A 22,036-nucleotide genomic window follows, 5' to 3' on the forward strand; every position below is an offset into this window, starting at 1 on the left:
GAATAATGGCTTTTACCTGCAATGAAGGTACCCAAGCATATTTTATTATTTATCCAAATAATTGGCATCAATTCCCTACTCCCTTGGTGAGACACACACAACAGGGTGGTAAATAAAGATTCAGGGTCTCTCAAAAATCTCACAGGAGAGACTTGGTAACTTTTGGAAATGAAGTAGGCATTCTGAGAAAAGGAAACGTATCCATGGGATTTAACTAATCATCTACCATGGCTCTACTTATGCTAAAATGAAAGAGGAAAATCTACCAGTTAAATGGCAATCAAGACAGGAAATTGCAACAAAGAGAAAAATCAGTGAACACATTTCTGTTGCACAATGTATGACTGTTCAAGGACTCATCACAGACATTTTACTCACGCCTTCCTGGAGATAGGGAATGTTTCATAAATCATGGTATAGGATGACTTATGCTTCAATCTACAGTTATAAAATGAAATTTATTTCCATTCAATGTTAACTACCAGCCTGAGTCTCATTAACAACTTATTCTAATGAACTCTGTCTACTGGAGTTTCATTGTGCATATTACATTATTGTACGTGGAAAGTATAAGGTTCTCAGTATACATGCCAGATGGATTAAGGAATTATTCAGTGTTCTGCATGATCATTTAGAGTACATGCCTGCTGTAAAAAAATGACTTCTCTGCTACAGGAATGACTGATATACAAAGTCATAGGATGAGAACATAATCTAATGTCATAAAAATATACTATTTGAAATTCCCTGTTAATAAATGGGATTTCTACTCAAGAAAGCCAGTCTTTACATTTACCCACAGAAAGCAGGTAAAATTGTTTTCTTTAAATGAAAAAATTAAAAAGATATATCACATATGTTATAGTTAATGATAAAACTGATAACTTGGGTTGTAGAGATGGTTAAGCGGCTAAGAGTATGCATTTCTCTTGCAGAGGATCTGAGGAGTTCCCAGCATCCGTAGTGGTGTCTCACAACTACCCATACCTCCAGCTCCAGCTCCTACACCCTCTTTTGATCTCCAAAGACCCTTGCACAAATAGCATATGCTTACACAGACAGCCATACATACATGTGAAAGTCAGTCTGTCTTAAGGCATAATGTTTGGTAGAAATATCATTAATTTGTTTAAATTGTATGGGTAAAAGTAATATTTGAGAAAGAGAGAAAATAACCCTTAATAGGCTGTCTGAATCAGACGACCCCAAGACTATTCCTATACTCTCCTCGTAGGTTTCTTACCCCACCTGAGCAGGCCCTGCACATCAGACCACATGTCTCCTTTGTGCCCTTCAGCTTGCTCTATGCAAGTTCCCAGGAAGGAGCCTGATTCCGTCTCATCTTAATCATCTTCCACAAAAGATTCTCAGCTTTGTTCCCAAAGCAAAAGACAAAATTCATTAATTACTTTAAAAGAATCAGTCCTTAGATTTTATTATATTTTTCTCCTCAAAAATTTTGAGAATAGGAGGATAGCTCAGTGCTACAGGTCCAGGGTAGTATGAGTGAGCCTTTGGACTCATCCTCAATAACTCCCAAAAGTGAGTGCACGATGGGTGGGTGCGTGGTACCTCTTTTATTTACAGTAGTGAAGGTTGGCATTGAGCACATCAGCAAAGATGAAATCCTACAAATATTTATTTTATGCTTAAGGTTTCCCCTAAGTTCTGACTTATATACGCTATGAACACAGCATATTCATATCTCTACCTTAATAATCACACATCATAATCACAGTTAACACTTTTATCTTTTCCTTCTCTAGAGTATCACAGGCCTTTGATTTTAAATTTTAGTTTATTTTTTATTATTTCTTTCATCCAATATATTTTGATCATATTCTTTGACCTCTCTCAAAACTTCTCAGATACATTACTGCTTCACTATTCACTCAACTTCAACTATTTGTTTGTTAAATCCAAGGTTACTCTCTTGCTTTAAAGACAAAATAGCACCATCATATACCATTTCCTTATACAACATCTCATAATTTTGGTTTTAAATGCTACAAATATGGCTCCAACTCATATTTATTAATAATTATATTATTTAAGAAAGGATTTGTCATTGTTTCAACTCTTGATAGTCAATATTCTAATATTTTTGAGACTACCCCAAATAAGAATTGTGTTAAATATCAACATATTAGATAGATTGATAGATGATAAATGGATGGATATATGATACATAAATAGATAGACAGATGATAGATAGACAGACAGACAGATAGATAGATAGATAGATAGATAGATAGATAGATAGATAGATAGATAGATAGACAGACAGATAATATATGACTTATGTCCAAACTTGGCAGGATTCAGTACTCTTACTGAATATTTAAAAGTGTCACTATAATAACAATTCATACAAAGAGATCATTTGACCAAAGAAACAACACACCAATTTATACTTTTTTGGAATTAAAAGAAATAATGAGGATTTCCTTAAACCTATTTTCCCCTAAAACTATTTTTTACACTAGTATATTTGATAGATTCAAACATGATTTTGTTTGTATTTAAAATTCAGCATTTACAATGAGTGCATCCAATGAGTATAATCCATGACTTGTCCACATTTTCTCCTGTGGATTCTATGGTTATGTTCTACTTAGTTGTCTCCCTAGTCATGTCCATTCTTTTCCCCATTAACTTTAAAATAGGCGCTATTACCTCTATCAACAATTTGCTACGCTGTGGCATATATTTCCTTTTGGGCATTTTTCTACTTTTAACTAAAACATTTTTACTTTTCATTTATGTGTATGAATGTTTTGCCTGCCTATATGTACATGCATATGTGTGTGTTTCCTGCAGAGGTCAGAAGAGGGCATCAGAGGACTCCTTAGAACTGCAGAGACCATTCTGAGCCACCACGTGAGTGCTGTGAACGGAACCCAGGTCCTCTGCAGGAACAGCCAGTGCTCTTACCCACTGAGCCCCAGCTCAGTCCACTCTTCCACTGTTTAGTGTTTAATTTACTTTATTATTATTAATATTCTGCTGCCTCACACTTCACATGTTCCCTGATAATTTGCATTTTCTCCCTACAAGCTCCCTTCACCATTTCCCTTGGACATTTTTCCTATATGATTTACGCCAGTAACTTTAATTTTGAGATGTTGGTCCACACCGGCATCATTTAGATCCTCCTCTGTAGTAACTTGAACTACTAACTGGAGAGGAAGTGGGTGCCTGCCCACATCTGAATCTGCTACAAGCTCTTCATCAAGTCCTATGTAGACATAACTCTTTCAAGTCCCATCCATTTGAGTACTGCTTTGATTAGTATGTCTGGCAAAGTAGATTCTATCCATTTTTGATCTTTCAAATATTGACATATCCATAAAATCATAAAAATATCATTTGTTAACAAAATAAGCAGAGAGATGACACTGGTTACAGCTGCATAAATGTGGGCAGGCCATGTAACTCGGTAGATTGTATTCCTAGCATACAGGAAACAATAGATATGATCCCCAAAATCTTATAAGTCAAACATGTTGGGACATGCTTGTAATTCTAGTCCTTGTAAAGTGGAGGCAGGAGCATCAGAAATTCAATGTTGGTTTCTTTAAATCCATAGTTTATTCCCAGACTAGGTTACATGAGGCTATGTCAAAACTACTAAGCAATTGCTCAACTATATGTGTGACTTTGGAGGATAGCAATCCTGTGATCAGTTGATGTTTCTCTACACAGGGCCTTGACATGTCTTTCCACTCATTATAAGCTATACTATCAATAAGTCCTGTGACAACAAACCTGTCATCAGTCACGTCTGTCCTGCCCTTTCCTTGTTAAATTGCCACTGCTGCTTTTATATTTTATCACTGAACTAAAAATCAGGAAGACTTCCAGTTTAAGGTCAACTAAGACACCAGGCTATCTCAACAGCAGTGAGGGAGTACCTTGAGTTCCAGGACTGGTAGAAACCCCTGCTGGGCTCCCATCTCCACTATTCCTTACAGTGATCAGAAAACTCACTAGTGGGATTTTCACTAGAAGATTCATGGAGCAGAACAATCTCCTACTAACACGCTCTCACTCTAGACTACCAGATCGATCTATTCAGCTCTCCCCTGCAGCCCGATTTAGTCACAAACTTCCTGAAGCAGGGGTTAGGGTGGACACTTCTGAGAGGTTCATTGATCTTTTCTGTCAATGGCATCTCCTTTAGCTTTTCCGATACATTGACACACAGGTGGCTTCCTATACTTATCTAATCAACCCTTCTTATTAAACATGATCTGCTTCCTCTCCGTCTTTCATTCTGCACACAGAACAGCAACTGTTCTTAATTGCCCCTCCTTTGCAGCTGTGTTTCCTGCTGGTTACTGTGTCAATATCCACAATGCTTTTGCTATGCCAGTATCATGGAACAAAACACCCCAAACCCAATGGCAAGGAGAAAGAGGTCCAGAGAGACTTGGGGTGTGTAGGAGCAGTGAGTCCAGATAGACAGGAGGGTGTGTCATAGGCAGTAATGTAGAATAGAGAGGAGGGTGTGTCATAGACAGTGATGTAGAATAGAGAGGAGGGTGTGTCATGGACAGTGATGTAGAATAGAGAGGAGGGTGTGTAATAGACAGTGATGTAGAATAGAGAGGACGGTGTGTCATGGACAGTGATGCAGAATAGAGGAGAGTGTGTCATAGAGAGTGATGTAGAATAGAGAGGAGGGTGTGTCATGGACAGTGATGTAGAATAGAGAGGAAGGTGTGTCATGGACAGTGATGTAGAATAGAGAAGAGGGTGTGTAATAGACAGTGATGTAGAATAGAGAGGACAGTGTGTCATGGACAGTGATGCAGAATAGAGGAGGGTATGTCATAGAGAGTGATGTAGAATAGAGAGGAGGGTGTGTCATGGGCAGTGATGTAGAATAGAGAAGAGGGTGTGTCATGAACAATGATGTAGAATATAGGAGGGTGTGTCATGGTCAGTGATGTAGAAGAGAGGAGGGTGTGTCATGAACAGTGATGTAGAGGGTGTGTCATGGACAGTGATGTAAAACAGAGAGGAGGGTGTGTCATGGACAGTGATGTAGAATAGAGAAGAGGGTGTGTCATGAACAATGATGTAGAATATAGGAGGGTGTGTCATGGTCAGTGATGTAGAAGAGAGGAGGGTGTGTCATGAACAGTGATGTAGAATAGAGATGAGGGTGTGTCATGGACAGTGATGTAAAACAGAGAGGAGGGTGTATAATGGACAGTGATGTAGAATAGAGGAGGGTGTATAATGGACAGTGATGTAGAATAGAGAGGAGGGTGTGTCATGGACAATGATGTAGAATAGAGAGGAGGGTGTGTCATGGGCAGTGATGTAGAATAGAAAGGAGGGTGTGTCATGGACAGTGATGTAGAATAGAGAGGAGGGTGTGTCATGGACAGTGATATAGAACAGAGAGGAGGGTGTGTCATCGACAGTGATGTAGAATAGAGAGGATGGTGTGTCATGGACAGTGATGTAAAGTAGAGGAGGGTGTGTCATGGACAGTGATGTAGAATAGAGGAGGGTGTGTCATAGACAGTGATGTAGAATAGAGAATAGAGGGGAGGGTGTGTCATAGACAGTGATGTAGAGTAGAGGGGAGGGTGTGTCATGGACAGTGATGTAGAATAGAGAGGAGGGTGTAATAAACAGTGATGTAGAATATTAGAATAGAGGATGGTGTGTCATGGACAGTGATGTAGAGTAGAGAGGAGGGTGTGCCATAGACAGTGATGTAGAACAGAGAGGAGGGTGTGTCATGGACAGTGATGTAGAGTAGAGAGGAGGGTGTGCTATAGACAGTGATGTAGAACAGAGAAGAGGGTGTGTCATGGACAGTGATGTAGAATAGAGAGGAGGGTGTGTCATGGACAGCGATGTAGAACAGAGTGGAGGGTGTGTCATAGACAGTGATGTAGAACAGAGAGGAGGATGTGTCATAGACAGTGATGTAGAATATTAGAATAGAGGAGGGTGTGTCATAGACAGTGGTGTAGATATTAGAATAGAGGAGGGTGTGTCATGGACAGTGATGTAGAATAGAGGATGGTGTGTCATAGACGATGATGTAGAACAGAGAGGAGGGTGTGTCATGGACAGTGATGTAGAGTAGAGAGGAGGGTGTGTCAGGGGCTGAGGTAGAAGCCTGGACAAAATATAATGAAACAGTTGTTCTAATGTTCTACAGCATCACAGTGTAAATAAAGTCTGCAAGAATTCATCATTAATTTCAAAGCAACTGGAGGGAAATAGCCTGAATTCACACCATAATTCTAACTTCTTAAATAACCCATTTCATATCATAGGAAGAAATCCTTATTACCACATCTCTAGGTTATACAGGACATGTTTCGAATTATGATACTGTATTCTCTGAAGTACAAAAGTTACATGTTAATTACATTTTTTTTTAAAACGTAAAATCCCATTTTACTCCTTAGCATATAATCAGAAGAAAATAAGAGTCTTGATCCAGATTTCTATAATGGCTTATCATCCCTGATTTATAAGAAACATAACTTCCATGGAACAGTTCTTTTAAATCCAAGACTTGAATTTTACATATTTATTCATTTTTAGAGTGATGTCATATTTGAGAAGTTAATTCGATTTTGATGACCTTGACAGGGAAGGTTGTAGGATTTTTCCTGTGCTGTAATTAATGTGTTTTATATGAAAATTCTATATATTTTCCTTGAACCCTTAAATGTTAGGCCTCCACACAGTCTTTAATATACCAGTGTGATCCAGCTCACCCCCAAAACGACTGGTCATAAGAAACACCAGGAAGTGCAATTTTGCTTAACCTACTCAGATACTCAACATATTCTCAATTTTTAGTTTTCTGGATAAATGCTGACAGTTTATTAGACAATATTTTTTCTGCACATCAACTATTTGGCCTGAAACCTTCAATAACAACACAGCAAGTTTATCAACATATCTTCCAAAATTTCATCTAAAAGAAAGTATTCTGGTCCTTATATCAAATGTGTTGGACTATGTTACAATATCTTGCCCTATGTTTCATGCTATACTGAGGAAAACTGTAACCCTATTTTAGTGTTACTTGTGTAATAAACACTAACACAGCACCATTTGCAAACAAAGTAACCATCAATGTTCGTCTAAATAAGCACCTGTCACATGCCCTCCATGAATACCACATAAATGGAATGCTTCTACCTGTTCTTTGACGGAGGCAAGGATAGCAGACGTGGTTTCTGTCTCAGAGCCGTCGCCATTGGAGGTGTTTAAGCCTGGACTCAAGGAGCTGTTCTTCTCTGAGGCTGACGGAGGTTGGTCTGGGACAGGCATAGCTCCTGTAACACAAGAAGGCAAGCTCAGACCAGCCAGGCATCACTGTAAGCAGACATAGCAGTGAGGGATACAGCTGGGAGAATGAAAGTTAGAGACTGTCTGGACAAGTGCAATATGATTCCATAACGATGCTGTCAAACAACATGCCACAATGTGTCAACCAACCCCAAACAAATCTGAGCTAGCACAGGCACACCTGTGTGGTCTGTTATCATGTACCAGGCACAATAAATCATGATAAGGTAGAAGCAAGATTAGGAGGATGGAAAAAGGGTATAAAAACAGTGAGTCTAAGAATCTGTATAACTTCAGTTGACATCTGTCTTACACCAATGCCTTACTGTTTTCTATCAGTATTTTTCAACTCAGAAGATTGAATTATTACACACACACCTTTAAAGGAAAAAAATCACACAATATAAATGGCCAATTATTACTAATAACTAAAACAATACCCCAAAAGAAGCTTGGTCGGTATTGTGAAATACAGAGCAGAGCTGGCCCATCCCTCAAATAGTTATGAAGTCCATATCTCAATGGCGAGCAGACAAAACCTTTTAAAACTAGCAGAGACCTTTTTCTTTCCCGGTTGATTCTGTCTAGCTTCATGAAAGAAAACAGAAACTCAACTCACATTAGCGCCAATACAAAATAGACAGACTTATCTCGGCTAAATATAAGACGCTCCAAAGTTATTTTCATTCCATTATATTGGGAAAACTCATACAAATTCAGATTTTAGCCCTGTAGGTAATGGCATTAGGTAGTGAGACCTTTGGCAGCTGATTAAACTATTGGGTAAAAATGCTCATGAGCTTGTTGGCGCTGTGATAAGAAAGACCAGAAGAGACCTCGCCCCCTCCCACTAAATGAAAACATACTAAAAAGAATCATCTATGAACCAGGATGTAGGCCCTTACCAGACCTACCTTTGTCATGCCTTGACCTCAAACTACTTGATTTTCTGTAACTGTGAGAAACAATGATGATGATGATGATGGCGGTGGTGGCAGCTGCAGTGGTAATATATGTATGTATGTGTGCATGTATGTATGTATGTATGCATGCATGCACATAGGTATTTTAGTAGTGCTAAGGGTGGAACCTAGGGTCTTTTACACAGCAGATAAGCACTCCATTACTGGCAGCCTGAATGGAATAAGAAAAAGACTGCTCTGTCAGGTACTTTTCTCCTCTTTCAATGATCACATAACACATTGGAAGACCAAGACAATGCTGGTCCACAACATCCTAATAAAAGACTAAGGATGATTAAAAGTTATTACCATACCCACACCACTGCATTATATGTCTCTCTGAGATCCGTGTTGGTCACATATTCAAAAGTACTTTCTATTATTCCATTCTGAGCACCCTAGCTTTGATACTGAAATAGAATTTCCATAGATGTTCTTATTCTATGTGATGTGTTACAGTTGTTTAATAATACTGGGATATGAAAACCTAAGAAAGCTCATGTATGCATTATTTTACCCAAAATAAAATAATAAAAAATGTGTCATTCAGACTCCTCACTGCACCAACCAACTCTTGGAGGTTTTTATTTGTTAAAGTAAGTTTCTTCTAATATAACTTGGGGGGGAGAATCAGGTTAGCATTGGAAAATAAGTCTGTTGCTCACAGAAAATATAAGAGTATTTAGAGAACCATGAAAAAGACAGAATTTAAATATACAATAATGATCAGCACAGATACTGACTAGGGTAGATGCAGCCATCTCTGATATATTCAAGACATCTACTGGGAGGGACAGACAGCAGCAGGATGGGTGACTCCTAAATGACTGTGGTGGGGTGTTGGGATCACTTGAAACATATCTTTGTGTTCATATAACTTCTCTAGTTGATCTCTTTTGTGATTTTTATCCCTTGATTATGCAGGATATAGAAATTTAGGTCAACAAAGGCACCCAGATAAAGTAGTGAGACTCATGTCCTTGAACTGAAAGGTGTTTCAGACAGGAAGGAGGCACGGGCACAGAGGAGTAAGGCAGAAAGTGCCATGTATGGGGGAAGTGACCTCGGGGCCCCGGGAGACCCATCTCTGACATGACACTTGGCCCTCATGAGTGCCCATGCAAGGGATTATACAGAAGTACCCAACTAGGAGAAAGAAGGAGTCTTGCATACTTTAAACCATACTTATAAATTTTATCCTCTCTCAACTTTAACTGACCCATATTAACGAGGGTTCCAGACTAGTAGTATCATCATTGGGTTTAACTGACCCATATTAATGAGGGTTCCAGACTAGTAGTATCATCATTGGGTTTAACTGACCCATATTAACGAGGGTTCCAGACTAGTAGTATCATCATTGGGTTTAACTGACCCATATTAACGAGGGTTCCAGACTAGTAGTATCATCATTGGGTTTAACTGACCCATATTAATGAGGGTTCCAGACTAGTAGTATCATCTTTGGGTTTTTGGACAAGAGGCATTGTCTAAGGCGGTGGTTCTCAATCACCCTAATGCCGTGACCCTGATTTTTATATAATACATTCTATATTTAAGTAGAGAACTAAGGTAGAGCTTCAGCAACATCTTCTAGTTTCTTAAACCCAGAAAAGTACTGTATAGTTTAATTTTGCAATGAGTAGTTAATGTTTAGGAAGCATATACTTCAGAAATGACTTATCTAATGTTTATGTATAGTATTTGTCTCATTTGAAACTCATGGAATTTTTTCAACACAAAATTTACTAGAGGTAAAATATGTGGTAATAAATACCATATTACTTATTTCAAGTGTTCAATAACCACTTTGTCCTGCAACTACTATATTGTAGAATAAAAGATATTATTGATGTCATATCCATTAACAAAAATGGCTCTGATAAACACTCCGCAGTCTAGTCTTGAATGTAAGCCAAGTCTGCAGCTAAGACCCTGAGCAGGGGAATTTGGGAGGAGTTGTTATATTCTGGATATAAACTGAAGGAAGAGTTTTCAGGAAGTGAGGGAGACAAGTCCAGGTGAGCTTAGAGGTTTATTCTTAGCCAAGATGTCCAGGACTATGGGCAGGACAGACTTTGGCAGTGAGGACCCTGCCTACACACCTTCAACTGAAGACCCTTCAACCCACTTTAATGTTACAAAGGCCGCCAGATGCATAGCAAAATACCCGAGATATTTAGCTTATACAAGAAAAAAAATATTTAGATCATAATTCTGGAACTTTGATCCAAAGACTAAGTAGATCAGATGTGTTTAGACGTCAGGTCACCGTCAAAGCATGGCAGAACTTAGTTGTCAGCTCACAAGCTAGGGAGTAAGAAGCAGAAGAAAGACCATGTTCTTCAGTCTCCATCAATAACCCACTGACAACCATTAGGCACCACTTCCTAAAAGTCCCACGACCGCCCAATGTGCCACCCTGGAGAGCAAACTTCTCACACATGAACCTTTAGGAAACACTCAGGATATGCATACAATATAAGGTGACCTTGCATGAAACCTTCAAACCTACACCCACTCTCCAGGGTCCTTGTTTGCTGCCAAGTCCTTGGCAACTGAATGCTTGGCCAGAAATCAGATTTTATTTTGAATCAAGAAATGAAGAACAGGCAGTTTCTGATCAGTATGTATCACGTCTGCTTGTTTGCCATATTTTGCTTTGATCCAAATAAGTACATTTTTGAATTGGTAAGGATGTCTGTATATCTTCTGACACTCTTTTCTCTACCCTCAACACATGACTTCAACTCTATAAAAGCTGAATTACTCCCCTGGACCCTTCTTCACACCATGTCAGAATACCCTGTGGTGCCACTTGTACATCATCCCCTCACGACCATGCCCTCTGCTCCTGCCTGTATGCTCTAAAACACAAACACACTGTCATAGCACACTATCTGCTTTACCTCTGCCACTCAGCCCTTTCATAATGCATCATCATTCATACTAAATTAATACTAAATAATGAAGTACTTCAAGTATTGCTTTTTAAATATGAATGGATCCGGGCAGCTCAACGTTTCAAAGTTTAATATGTTTCAGTGTTTGATTTCATATTTTTTCACCCCACTTGCAATAGTTCAAAGACTTGAAGAATAAGCATCACTGTTTTTATGAAAAGCAAGGTGTATAGAATCCACGGCAAGTTCAGATGAGCAGCACCAGGACCCCAACGTGGAATTCCTCGTTTGTGTAATCGCTGTGGACACTCAAGCTGAATCCTGAATGTGTAAATAATACATCATTACCAAGGGTAGCAAAGCACTGTCCTCTGTCACATGTGTTCTGAACCCATAAAATACAGCTACCCTTTCCTCTGTCTTTTAAAAGAGAAATTTAAAATAACTGCTTGTCATAATGCAAACAAGATCGTAGTCAATCACTGTCAAAGCTGAGTAATTAGGATAGAAGTGCGGTCTGTCCTGACCTATACTCAATTCCACACCTAGCTCAGTAGTTGATGTATAGCAGCCAGTTAATATCTGTTGAGTTAATGTATGAACTATTAGAGTAAAATCAATAACGGCTGCTTACCAGAGCATGTAACACAAGCAAAATGGGCTCTTTGTTGGGAGCATTTCTCTGTACAGCACTTGAGGGATTTATTTTGACTTAGGAAAGATTTTCAGAAATCCTCGGACTAGTTGAGGGCTTTTGCCTTGGTTGACTCCCTACAGCCGGGAATCCTGGGTATTTGGCTACTAAAGGTACAACTGTCAATCAGGCAGGCCTGGGGCTTGATACAGGAAAAGAGAATATGAAAAAAATGCGCACAGAATACGACTCATGGATGGGAAGCATCAGCATTGGACTATGTTCAGAACACAGAGCAGCAAGAGTCACAGAAGGCAAAGCCAGGAGGTAGAGAAGTGAGCACTGCCACAGAAGAACTCAAAGTGAGGTGTAACAGGAAGTGGTCAGAAGCACAGTGTACAGTGTGGCTGTAATGGGACCTGTGACAGTCGCATGCGGATCTGCTGGGCTGGGTGCTGAGTTCCGTCTTCTGATAAACAAAGGGGAAATGCTTGCTATTTGTGTGCTCAGAGATATTAGAATTGTGGGAACTGTAGTTCAGAGGGCCCCCGGACACATTCTGCTGCATGAGTTGTTTACTTATCATCAAGAAAGATGGAAGCAACCTGAGCATCGCCATAGACTTAAGATCTGTGCTATTATTGTTCTTAGTGACATACACTCCATCTGTGGGTCAAAGGGCAGTGACTGCAAAGGCTACAGCAAAGAATGGCAGTTCCCCAGCCACATTCTAGTACAGCAAGGACTGTAAGGAAGGAAGAGTCCCCTCTCGTCTCAATCTTTTCTTTATAAGAATGAGATCGTTTACTTCCAACAGTGTATCCAAAAATATTTTCCAAAGGGTGATTCTTTGAGAAAACCAGTGAGCAGCTGTGTACCCCAAAACCTGTTCAGGGTGAGCCTACATCCTGAGATGTCAAATGTAACACCGGAGGTAGAGCAAAGTCAACAAGAGGGAAGGTTCACAGTGATGGCTGACAATGTCCTCGGCTGCAATCATGTTGATTGAAATCAAGAGAAAGGCAGAAGAAAGGCAGAAGATTGAATGACTTGGTGTAGAAAGTATACATACATACATACATACATACATACATATATGTGCGTGTGTGCGTGTGTGTGTGTGTGTGTGTGTGTGCATGTGTGTGTGTGTGTAGTGACAGCCTTGAATTTGTTAATAGTTGAAAAATTGTTATGTTGGACAACTTCCATTTGTTGAATCCTGTAAATGCCACTGCCAAGTGACAGGAGGCACTGTATATAATGTAGGGTTCCAGCACACAGCCCGCTGAGATGGAAACCCAGAACCACGTGACCCTTTGGGAGCAGTACAACCTTCTGCTTCATGTCACCAAACTTTGTCTACACTTGACTTTAGCAGACCAAACTCATCTGAGGCTGGATATGCAAATGATGGCCACACCCATGCAGGCGATTTTCTGTTATCTCCTGCTTCCCCGCAACCCCACAGACACCAAGCTCAGCAGTTTCTTATCTCTTAGCAGTAACAACAAGCACCCTGATACCTCCATCTGCCTGCAGCATGGCCTCCTCTTATCACAACCTTTACCAAAAGAGTCAACTGCTTCTGCCAATCATCGGGTCATTACACCCTGATTTATTGGACTCCTTGAACTCTGCCAACTGAAATAAAGCCTTCCACTTATTTCATACAGAAGGTATGTTTTAAATTGTCACACAATAACACACAACACTGTTTTAACTTTTTAAAAAAAATCTCATCAAACATAAATATGAATGTGATGTGATTGGTTACTTTCTCTATTCAGTTTCCTTCGACTTCCTTAAAAATACAGAGTGGTTCCAGTAAGCTAGCTCAGGTAAATATATCAGACGCCAAGCCCCACAGCCTGCCCAACACCCGAGACCCACATAGTGGGAGGGAGGATGGACTCTTCCAGGCTGGCCTCTGACATCTACATGAGCATGGTGGTATACACCTCTCCTCCACCCCACCCCAAATAAATAAATGACATTTAAAACAGTTGTTCCTTCTAAGCCGATAGAAGTAAACTAGGCAGGAAAACACTGGTATAAAATTTAAATTGTGGCAATGGCACGCAGTGGTCCTGGCCTGAACTATGATTGTGTTACTTAGACTAGCAAAAATCCCCCTCCCCTACACACACACACACACACACACACACACACACACACACACACACACGCGCGCGCACACACACACACACACACACACACACACACGCACACACACACACACGCACACGCACACACACACACACACACCTACTTGGTAGAGATACAAGATTTTCATAGTTTTATGAACATCTTTTATTATTCATTTTATTTTACTGTCGAGGTGTGTGTGTGTGTGTGTGTGTGTGTGTGTGTGTGTGTGTGTGTGTGTGAATATAGGCACATGCATGGCACAGAAAGTATGTGTTCAGAGGAAAACTTCCGAGCATTGGTTCTCTCCTTCCACCATTCGTATCCCAAGAATGAAACTAAGGTCATCAGACACTTGCACCCACACACTGGCCATCACAGCGCATCTCATCACACTGAGTCTTCCCTACAGAGCCTTCTCTGCATGTATTAATCATCACAGAGACTATTACTTTCTCTTTGCTCATTTTATCCACGTTTCCTTTCTGCAGCCCTTCAGGACCACTCCAGACAATGTGAACGACTTCCTCCTCCTTACTGCTGCCTTGACGTGTGACCTCTCCTCCAGCACTGCATGCATCCCTGTGAGATCTAACAATCTTACCTCTCCTGGAATATTTTAAAAAAAAGATTGTTTAGTGTTTTTGAAATCAGGACAATGCTAGCTGTGACTCTGGCCCCTTTCTCCTTTCCATTATTTGAATAGATTTCTGTGTCACTTATAACTAAAACTGCCACTAAATCAATGGTACACTTAGATTTGCAGTAACATGGCAAATTTACATTTTTGTCACCTAGTTAGATCATGGATTCTTTGAGCTCAGAAACTGTGTCTCATTCACATTTATGGCCCCATTGCCTAGAATCATGCCTTGTAAAGTGCTGACGTGATATAACTTATTGAATATGTCAAAATAGGAATAGAGTGAAATTTCATTATTAGTCTCATTTAAAAATATCAAGAAATTCTATTCCTAAAACACTGATCGTTATACAACTGTCCTATACATTTTTCCAGGTTTGTGAAATTGACAAATTAACGAGTTTGGGCAATACACAGACTATGAAAGTACTCAAGCAGTGTATATTTTTGCCAACCACGCAGCTGGCTGTACCTCCATTTACAACAGAAATGTCTGAATGAAAATAGTGATGTAATAACAATAAAAGACACATTTCATGTGCACACCAAGTAAATACCAGAGTCGTCTTCCCCTGAAATTCATAGTCACACTCATTCCCCACGACAACACAGGAGCTTTTCCCAAGCTGACCAAGGCTTACTAAGCTCTGCAGAGACTTCTCATCAAGACAAAGAAGACAGAGCATGGGCTTCTAGAATTACAATCTCACCACAATGACAGTGGGGCAATAGCAAATGGGAATGGGTGACATTAATATTTGACTCCCTCTGCATATGAAGGGAGGGTCTCGTGAACTGTATAGTGAAGAATCTCAGGTCAGTTTAATGATTTTAGCTGAAACCTGAAAGAAAAGGGGGAAAAGAGCTCACCACAGGGCATATCACACAGTGAGTGTCCAGAGCAGACTGCCACTGTCTAAGAATGCATATCACACAGTGAGTGTCCAGAACAGACTGCCACTGTCTAAGAATGCATATCACACAGTGAGTGTCCAGAGCAGACTGCCACTGTCTAAGAATGCATATCACACAGTGAGTGTCCAGAACAGACTGCCACTGTCTAAGAATGCATATCACACAGTGAGTGTCCAGAACAGACTGCCACTGTCTAAGAATGCATATCACACAGTGAGTGTTCAGAACACACTGCCACTGTCTAAGAATGCATATCACACAGTGAGTGTCCAGAACACACTGCCACTGTCTAAGAATGCATATCACACAGTGAGTGTCCAGAACAGACTGCCACTGTCTAAGAATGCTGAGAACTCCCTTCCCAGCCTCTGGAACCTGAAGGCTCGTCTCATATGTCTCATATTGGGGTCCGTTCAAGATGCTAAACAAATCAAGCTTAACATTGGAAAGGGCATGCCTTCCAAAATTAGCTCTTTAAGCATATTTTAAACAAATACATAGATTTATATGGATTTGCATCATGAAATCTCAGTTTCAAAATCAAGTTGCACAAGGCAAAGGATCCAGTCCTCAAAAATTTAAATGGTGGGAATTACCAATTCTGATGGTCTCTATTTATTAAACTGAAAGCCTCAAATACCGGCCCTGCAGCATTCAGTAACATGTTCTGACTGTGACATACTTGAAAGTGTCCACTGAATTGGAGCAACACTTCATATCAATCACAAATATGCATGTGATACTTCTCCATTTCTCAGGATGCTGGGGGCCACTTGATCTTCCCTCCACACCCCACAGAAGGCTATTGTGAGCTCTCAGAATTCACACTGTGAGTAAATATTCACTGTCAGATAACTTACTTAATGATTCTAACAGGGTCATTGCCAATAACGGAGTACAGAGTCTCTACTAATCCTACACAACTTTAGTTGCTATGATTGTCTTGGAGTACATTTTCAAAAAATATTATTTTATGTCTTCAGAGATAATAAACAATGGCTGGAAAATATGCATACATATATACATATATACATACACATATACATCATATACATATATGTAACTTACAGACATAAAATGTCTAAATCTTAAGGTACATAACCTACTTAACACAACATATAATTTCAAGAAAACAATGAAGTGAACTTTAGTTTAAGTGTTGTCTTCAAATCATAACTATATGCAAAATGTTCATTTGGTGAAAAATTCCAAAAAACTTTCCAATGTATCCTAATAATTTATACTCTTTGCTCCCCTAAAAAATCCTCTCAGGCTCTCTCCATTACCTCATCCTCTCATCTTCATGTCCTTCTAATGATTAATTAATTAGTGACTAATTATTTTAATCTACTAAGTCCAATAAGTGATCTCCATCTCTTCAAGTATATGGTGTCATCCATGTTGTTTCTTTCATAAAAGTAACAAAATAAGGAGATATTCTTAATTTTGTATGAGAATAAATACATAGCCATAAACACTATATTTTAGATGTTTAAGGATCATACTCTGTAATCAATATATAATTTTAAATTGAAAAGCAGTTGAATGCCGCAGAAAGGTTGTAATCAGTCATTAATACTATTTTTGAAGTCTGTTTACTCCATCTTCTAATTTTTCAATTTGCAAATATCATGACTATCATCAAGCATCAGTTACAGAATCTATTTACAAATTCCCATCTTATCAAAAAAATAATTTTAGTTATTGGCTCTATTCTCCAATTTCTTCTATCTTATTTCCATTTATTATGAAGCACAGTGATCAGGTGAAGAGATCAGGACCAGGTTCAGCAGGGTTCTCTGTGGAGCATATAGCATGGAGTGAGACATGGGACTTGCTATGCATGTGTTTCCCAACCCAGAGATGCTGTAACCCTCCTCATTTGTAGTCTTTATGGATATCCATTACAAATTCACAATATATTAACTCATTTCACCATTTGGTAATTGAATGCTATTTGTCCCCTGGGCCTGGAGGTTAAGGTGCACTTACATTTCTATTACTAAAATCAAATAGCTGTCTCCTCTGATAGTCAACTCCCAATCTGAAGTTATCTAGGAACTCACAAAAAGTCATATAATTAGCATAAAGTATCCTTGAAAGTGTCCTTTAAGTGTTCTCAGTCCAGAGAGTGACGATCAAGATCAAATCTGCATCATTTTATTTAACAGCCTAAATAACAAACATTAAATCACAATGTAATGACCAAATACAATCACATTATATCACAGTAACCCTAACCCTAACCCTAACCCCAACCCCAACCCAAGCCACAACCCCAACCCCAACCCTAACCCCAACCCCAACCCCAACCCCAACCCCAACCCCAACCCCAACCCTAACCCTAACCCTAACCCCCTAGATTCCTACTTATTCATAGAGACATCATTATAGTGTCCATGGAAGCACAGGTCTGCTATTCAAGAACAATGTTCCACTTTGCATTTTTTATTTTAATTCATTGTTTCCTTTACAAGATTGAAGTCAGCTGGGACCTCAAAATTGACTGCAAAACTTAAAGGTTTAAGATTATAAAGACTTTTGAGAAAGGGAAGAACCTCCTGGAGAAAAGTGCTGTCCAGTGTGCTCTAGACACTGACCAATATTTTAGGAACCAACACCTAAGCCCCTGATTAATCTTTTGAACTTGGAGCATTGTTGCATCTTTAAAGATGAGGTGTTATTAATGAAACATGTCATAAATATGAATTTATCAATTAGTGATTGTGGTGGTTTGAATATGCTTGGCCCAGGGAGTGACATTATTAAGGGGTGTAGCCTTGAGTAGGTGTGGCCTTGGATGAAGTCAGATATAGAACTCTCAGGTCTTTCTGCACCATGCCTGCCTGGATGCTGCCAAGCTTACATTGATCACAATAGACAGAATCTATGAAACTAAAGTCCTTATAAGAGTTGCCTTGGTCATGGTGTCTGCTCACAGCAGTAAAACCCTAAGACAGTGATAAAAATTTACTTTTCACTTCTACGTATATTTTATGTGCAAATGTGTTCAAAATATGCTCTTGGGTTATTTGGGAAAATGTAATTACTTTAAATTATGCTGATAAATCCTTTGGTATTGCTGTCTTCAGAGAGTGGAGTTTAATTCACTTTCCCAGAGAGTAAACAATATTTGATGACTCAAAAAATGATAGAAATGGTGATGTGTGATTATGACACTGAACTATAAAAATTATTGGGTTTTCTGTCTGTGTTGTTTACCATGGAACAAGCTGTCATGTTGAGAGAAAACTCAAACATCCATCTACATGGAGAATAGACAAACAGACACAATAGCCTCCTCAACAAGAGAGAAGTCAAACATCCATCCACATGGACAGACAAACAGACACAGCAGCCTCCTCCACAAGAGAGAAGTCAAACATCCATCCACATGGAGTATAGACAGACACAACAGCTTCCTCAACAAGAGCCACTGATGCTTTCTTTGCTTTGTTTTGTCTTATTTTTAAATTAATTTTGACTGAAATTTCATCATTTTCCCCTTCCTTCTCATTCCTCCAACCTCTCTCATGCTGCCCTCAAGTACAAAGCTTATTATTGATATACCCTCACAAACACAGAGACACCCCACCCACAAACACATATTATATATATATATATATTGAACACAGCCTGCTAAGTCCATCTAGTGTTGCTCATGTGTGTGTGTTTTAGGGATGACCACTTGGTATTGGATAACCAGTCAAGAAGGTTTTATTCAATTACGTTGGAAACATCCTCTGGGATCCCAAATAGACATTGCCTGGAGAAAGCTATTAGGGTTTGAGGCCATTTGTTATTCCACCATTCTAGCTTCTATGACTGACACACCATCCAGATGTCCTGACAAAGCACACTTACAAAGTTCCCTCAGTGGAAAAGACATGGAAATATGAATTTCTTTTAAAGACAAAATTTGTTCTTCTTCTTTTTTTATTCTCTGTTCCTTTAGGCTTGAAAAATAGTGGCCACCATCTGTGACAAAGGAATTAAAACTGATCAGATTTAATTACCATACCACTGGGAAACACACTTGTGTGCCCTGCTGTAATTGGCAGTACAGGGAATAATATCTGTTCAAGGATTGTATTGGTTTCAAAGTTGTTTTCCATCTTATACATTGAAAGTTATGAAGTTCTTGACTAGGAATTAGCAATTATTATCAAATCAATCCTAAGATTTAAAATAATCTCTATTAAATATCATTTATGCTATCTTACATATTAGATATAATCAATAGTTACTGGTAGATGAATGATAATCACATATATTACAGTACATTAGATATAAATGATGCATTTGTAGAGATGAGAATATTTCCAAATAAAACAAGAATGTGCTCCTGAAATTGTTATGAGAAAAATTCAGGCCACACAGGTATTCACATCATCATAGCAGGCAATTAAAGCAACACTCTTTTAATGAATGCTTGAATGCCTTTAATAAATATTTTGAAATAATCAAAGGTAAATGCAAAAGCCATACCTCATGCATCTCCCTGGTGAGCTTGCAGCTAAGCAAGACTATGGCTCTCCCCAACACTCATAACTTTTGTGGTCAAGCCAGCCTTTATATATCAACATCATCATACACAAATTCATGAAAAACACCCATAAAAGAATGTAAATTATCTGGGGGAGGTTTCCCAAATGTACACTGCAAATCTGTGATAACAATATAAAGCTGTTGCTGAAGTGAAGGAAACTAAACACTTATCATCTAACTGTAGACACACTGCCAGTCACACTGTGATTCCCTTCCTGTGGGTACTTTAGCTAGTGAGGTGTGTTTCTTTTCTTGTCTTTGAAGTTTTCTTCAGCTAAAGATTGGAGCTATGTTTTTTTTTCTTCCTTTCGTTTCTTGGATATTTTCTTTATTTACATTTCAGATGTTATTCCCTTTCTCAGTTTCCCCTCTGGAAACCCCTATCGATCCCCCTCCCCCTGCTAATATGAGGGTGCTCCCCCATCCACCCACCCACTCCTGCCTCCCTGCCTTGGCATTCCGCGACACTGGGGCATCGAGTCTTCACAGGACCAAAAGCCTCTCCTCCCATCACGTGCATACTTGTATCATTTTAGAATAGATGCCCTGGGTGTAAGAATATGAACATGTTCAGCAGAGATAAATAATGCCATCGTCCCCTTAGAATTTTTCTGGTAAAGGTCCATCTGCATCAGCAAACTAAATGGCAATTTTCATGCACTTTCACAAATACTGACGAGTGATCTTTGTTGGTTTTGACAATGTGAAAATTAAAATGTGAAGTGTCTTATGAGGTACGATCTGGATTTTTAAGCTGAACAATCCATTAGACAAACAGCTGACTCCAGCCACAGAGAATGAAAGTCACTCATTTCCCCTCATGACTTGTGTGCTCTGTTTCTTTACAGTATGTATGCATTTCTCTACGGCTAGTGCTGAAATTGTTCTGACTCCCACATCAAAGTACAAGGAAGTAACTATTCTGTTTCACAAATGGAAAAATAAATGAGACTCAAGAAAACTATCCTTTCGGCAGGTGGTCCACATCAGACCAGTATTTTGCATTTATTTTTTGGTTATTTTGTATCCGTATTTCTCTCTCTCTGTCTCTGTCTCTGTCTCTCTCTCTCTCTGTATGTGTGTGTGTTTATGTGTGTGTGTATGTGTGTGTATGTGTGTGTGTGTGTGTTTATGTGTGTGTATGTGTGTGTGTTTATGTGTGTGTGTATGTGTGTGTGTTTATGTGTGTATGTGTGTGTGTTTATGTGTGTGTGTTTATGTGTGTGTGTATGTGTATGTTTATGTGTGTGTATGTGTGTGTATGTGTGTGTGTTTATGTGTGTATGTGTGTGTTTATGTGTGTGTATGTGTGTGTGTTTATGTGTGTGTGTGTGTGTTTATGTGTGTGTGTATGTGTGTGTGTTTATGTGTGTATGTGTGTGTTTATGTGTGTGTGTTTATGTGTGTGTGTATGTGTGTGTTTATGTGTGTGTATGTGTGTGTGTTTATGTGTGTGTGTGTGTTTATGTGTGTGTGTATGTGTGTGTGTTTATGTGTGTATGTGTGTGTTTATGTGTGTGTGTTTATGTGTGTGTGTATGTGTATGTTTATGTGTGTGTATGTGTGTGTATGTGGGTGTGTTTATGTGTGTGTGTTTATGTGTGTGTGTATGTGTGTGTTTATGTGTGTGTATGTGTGTATGTGTGTGTGTTTATGTGTGTGTGTATGTGTGTATGTGTTTATGTGTGTGTATGTGTGTGTGTTTATGTGTGTGTATGTGTGTGTATGTGTGTGTGTTTATGTGTGTGTGTTTATGTGTGTGTATGTGTGTGTATGTGTGTTTTTATGTGTGTGTGTATGTGTGTTTATGTGTGTGTGTTTATGTGTGTGTATGTGTGTGTATGTGTGTGTTTATGTGTGTGTGTATGTGTGTGTATGTGTGTGTGTTTATGTGTGTGTGTATGTGTGTATGTTTAGGTGTGTGTGTGTGTGTTTATGTGTCTGTGTTTAT

At 39.1% G+C, this 22,036-nt stretch overlaps 1 protein-coding gene across 1 annotated transcript in view; it reads right to left on the reverse strand.

Moving 5' to 3' along the window:
* The window catches only part of Ctnnd2 (catenin delta 2), an 847,786-nt gene that overhangs the window by 684,376 nt on the left and 141,374 nt on the right, over positions 1–22,036 (reverse strand). Inside the window, exon 2 of the mRNA XM_052159968.1 lies at positions 7,186–7,322. Coding sequence (XP_052015928.1) covers positions 7,186–7,322 — 137 coding nt within the window. The remainder of the gene's footprint in view (positions 1–7,185; positions 7,323–22,036) is intronic.

The sequence above is a fragment of the Apodemus sylvaticus genome, chromosome 16, assembly GCF_947179515.1.
Source record: "Apodemus sylvaticus chromosome 16, mApoSyl1.1, whole genome shotgun sequence".
NCBI lineage: Eukaryota > Metazoa > Chordata > Mammalia > Rodentia > Muridae > Apodemus > Apodemus sylvaticus.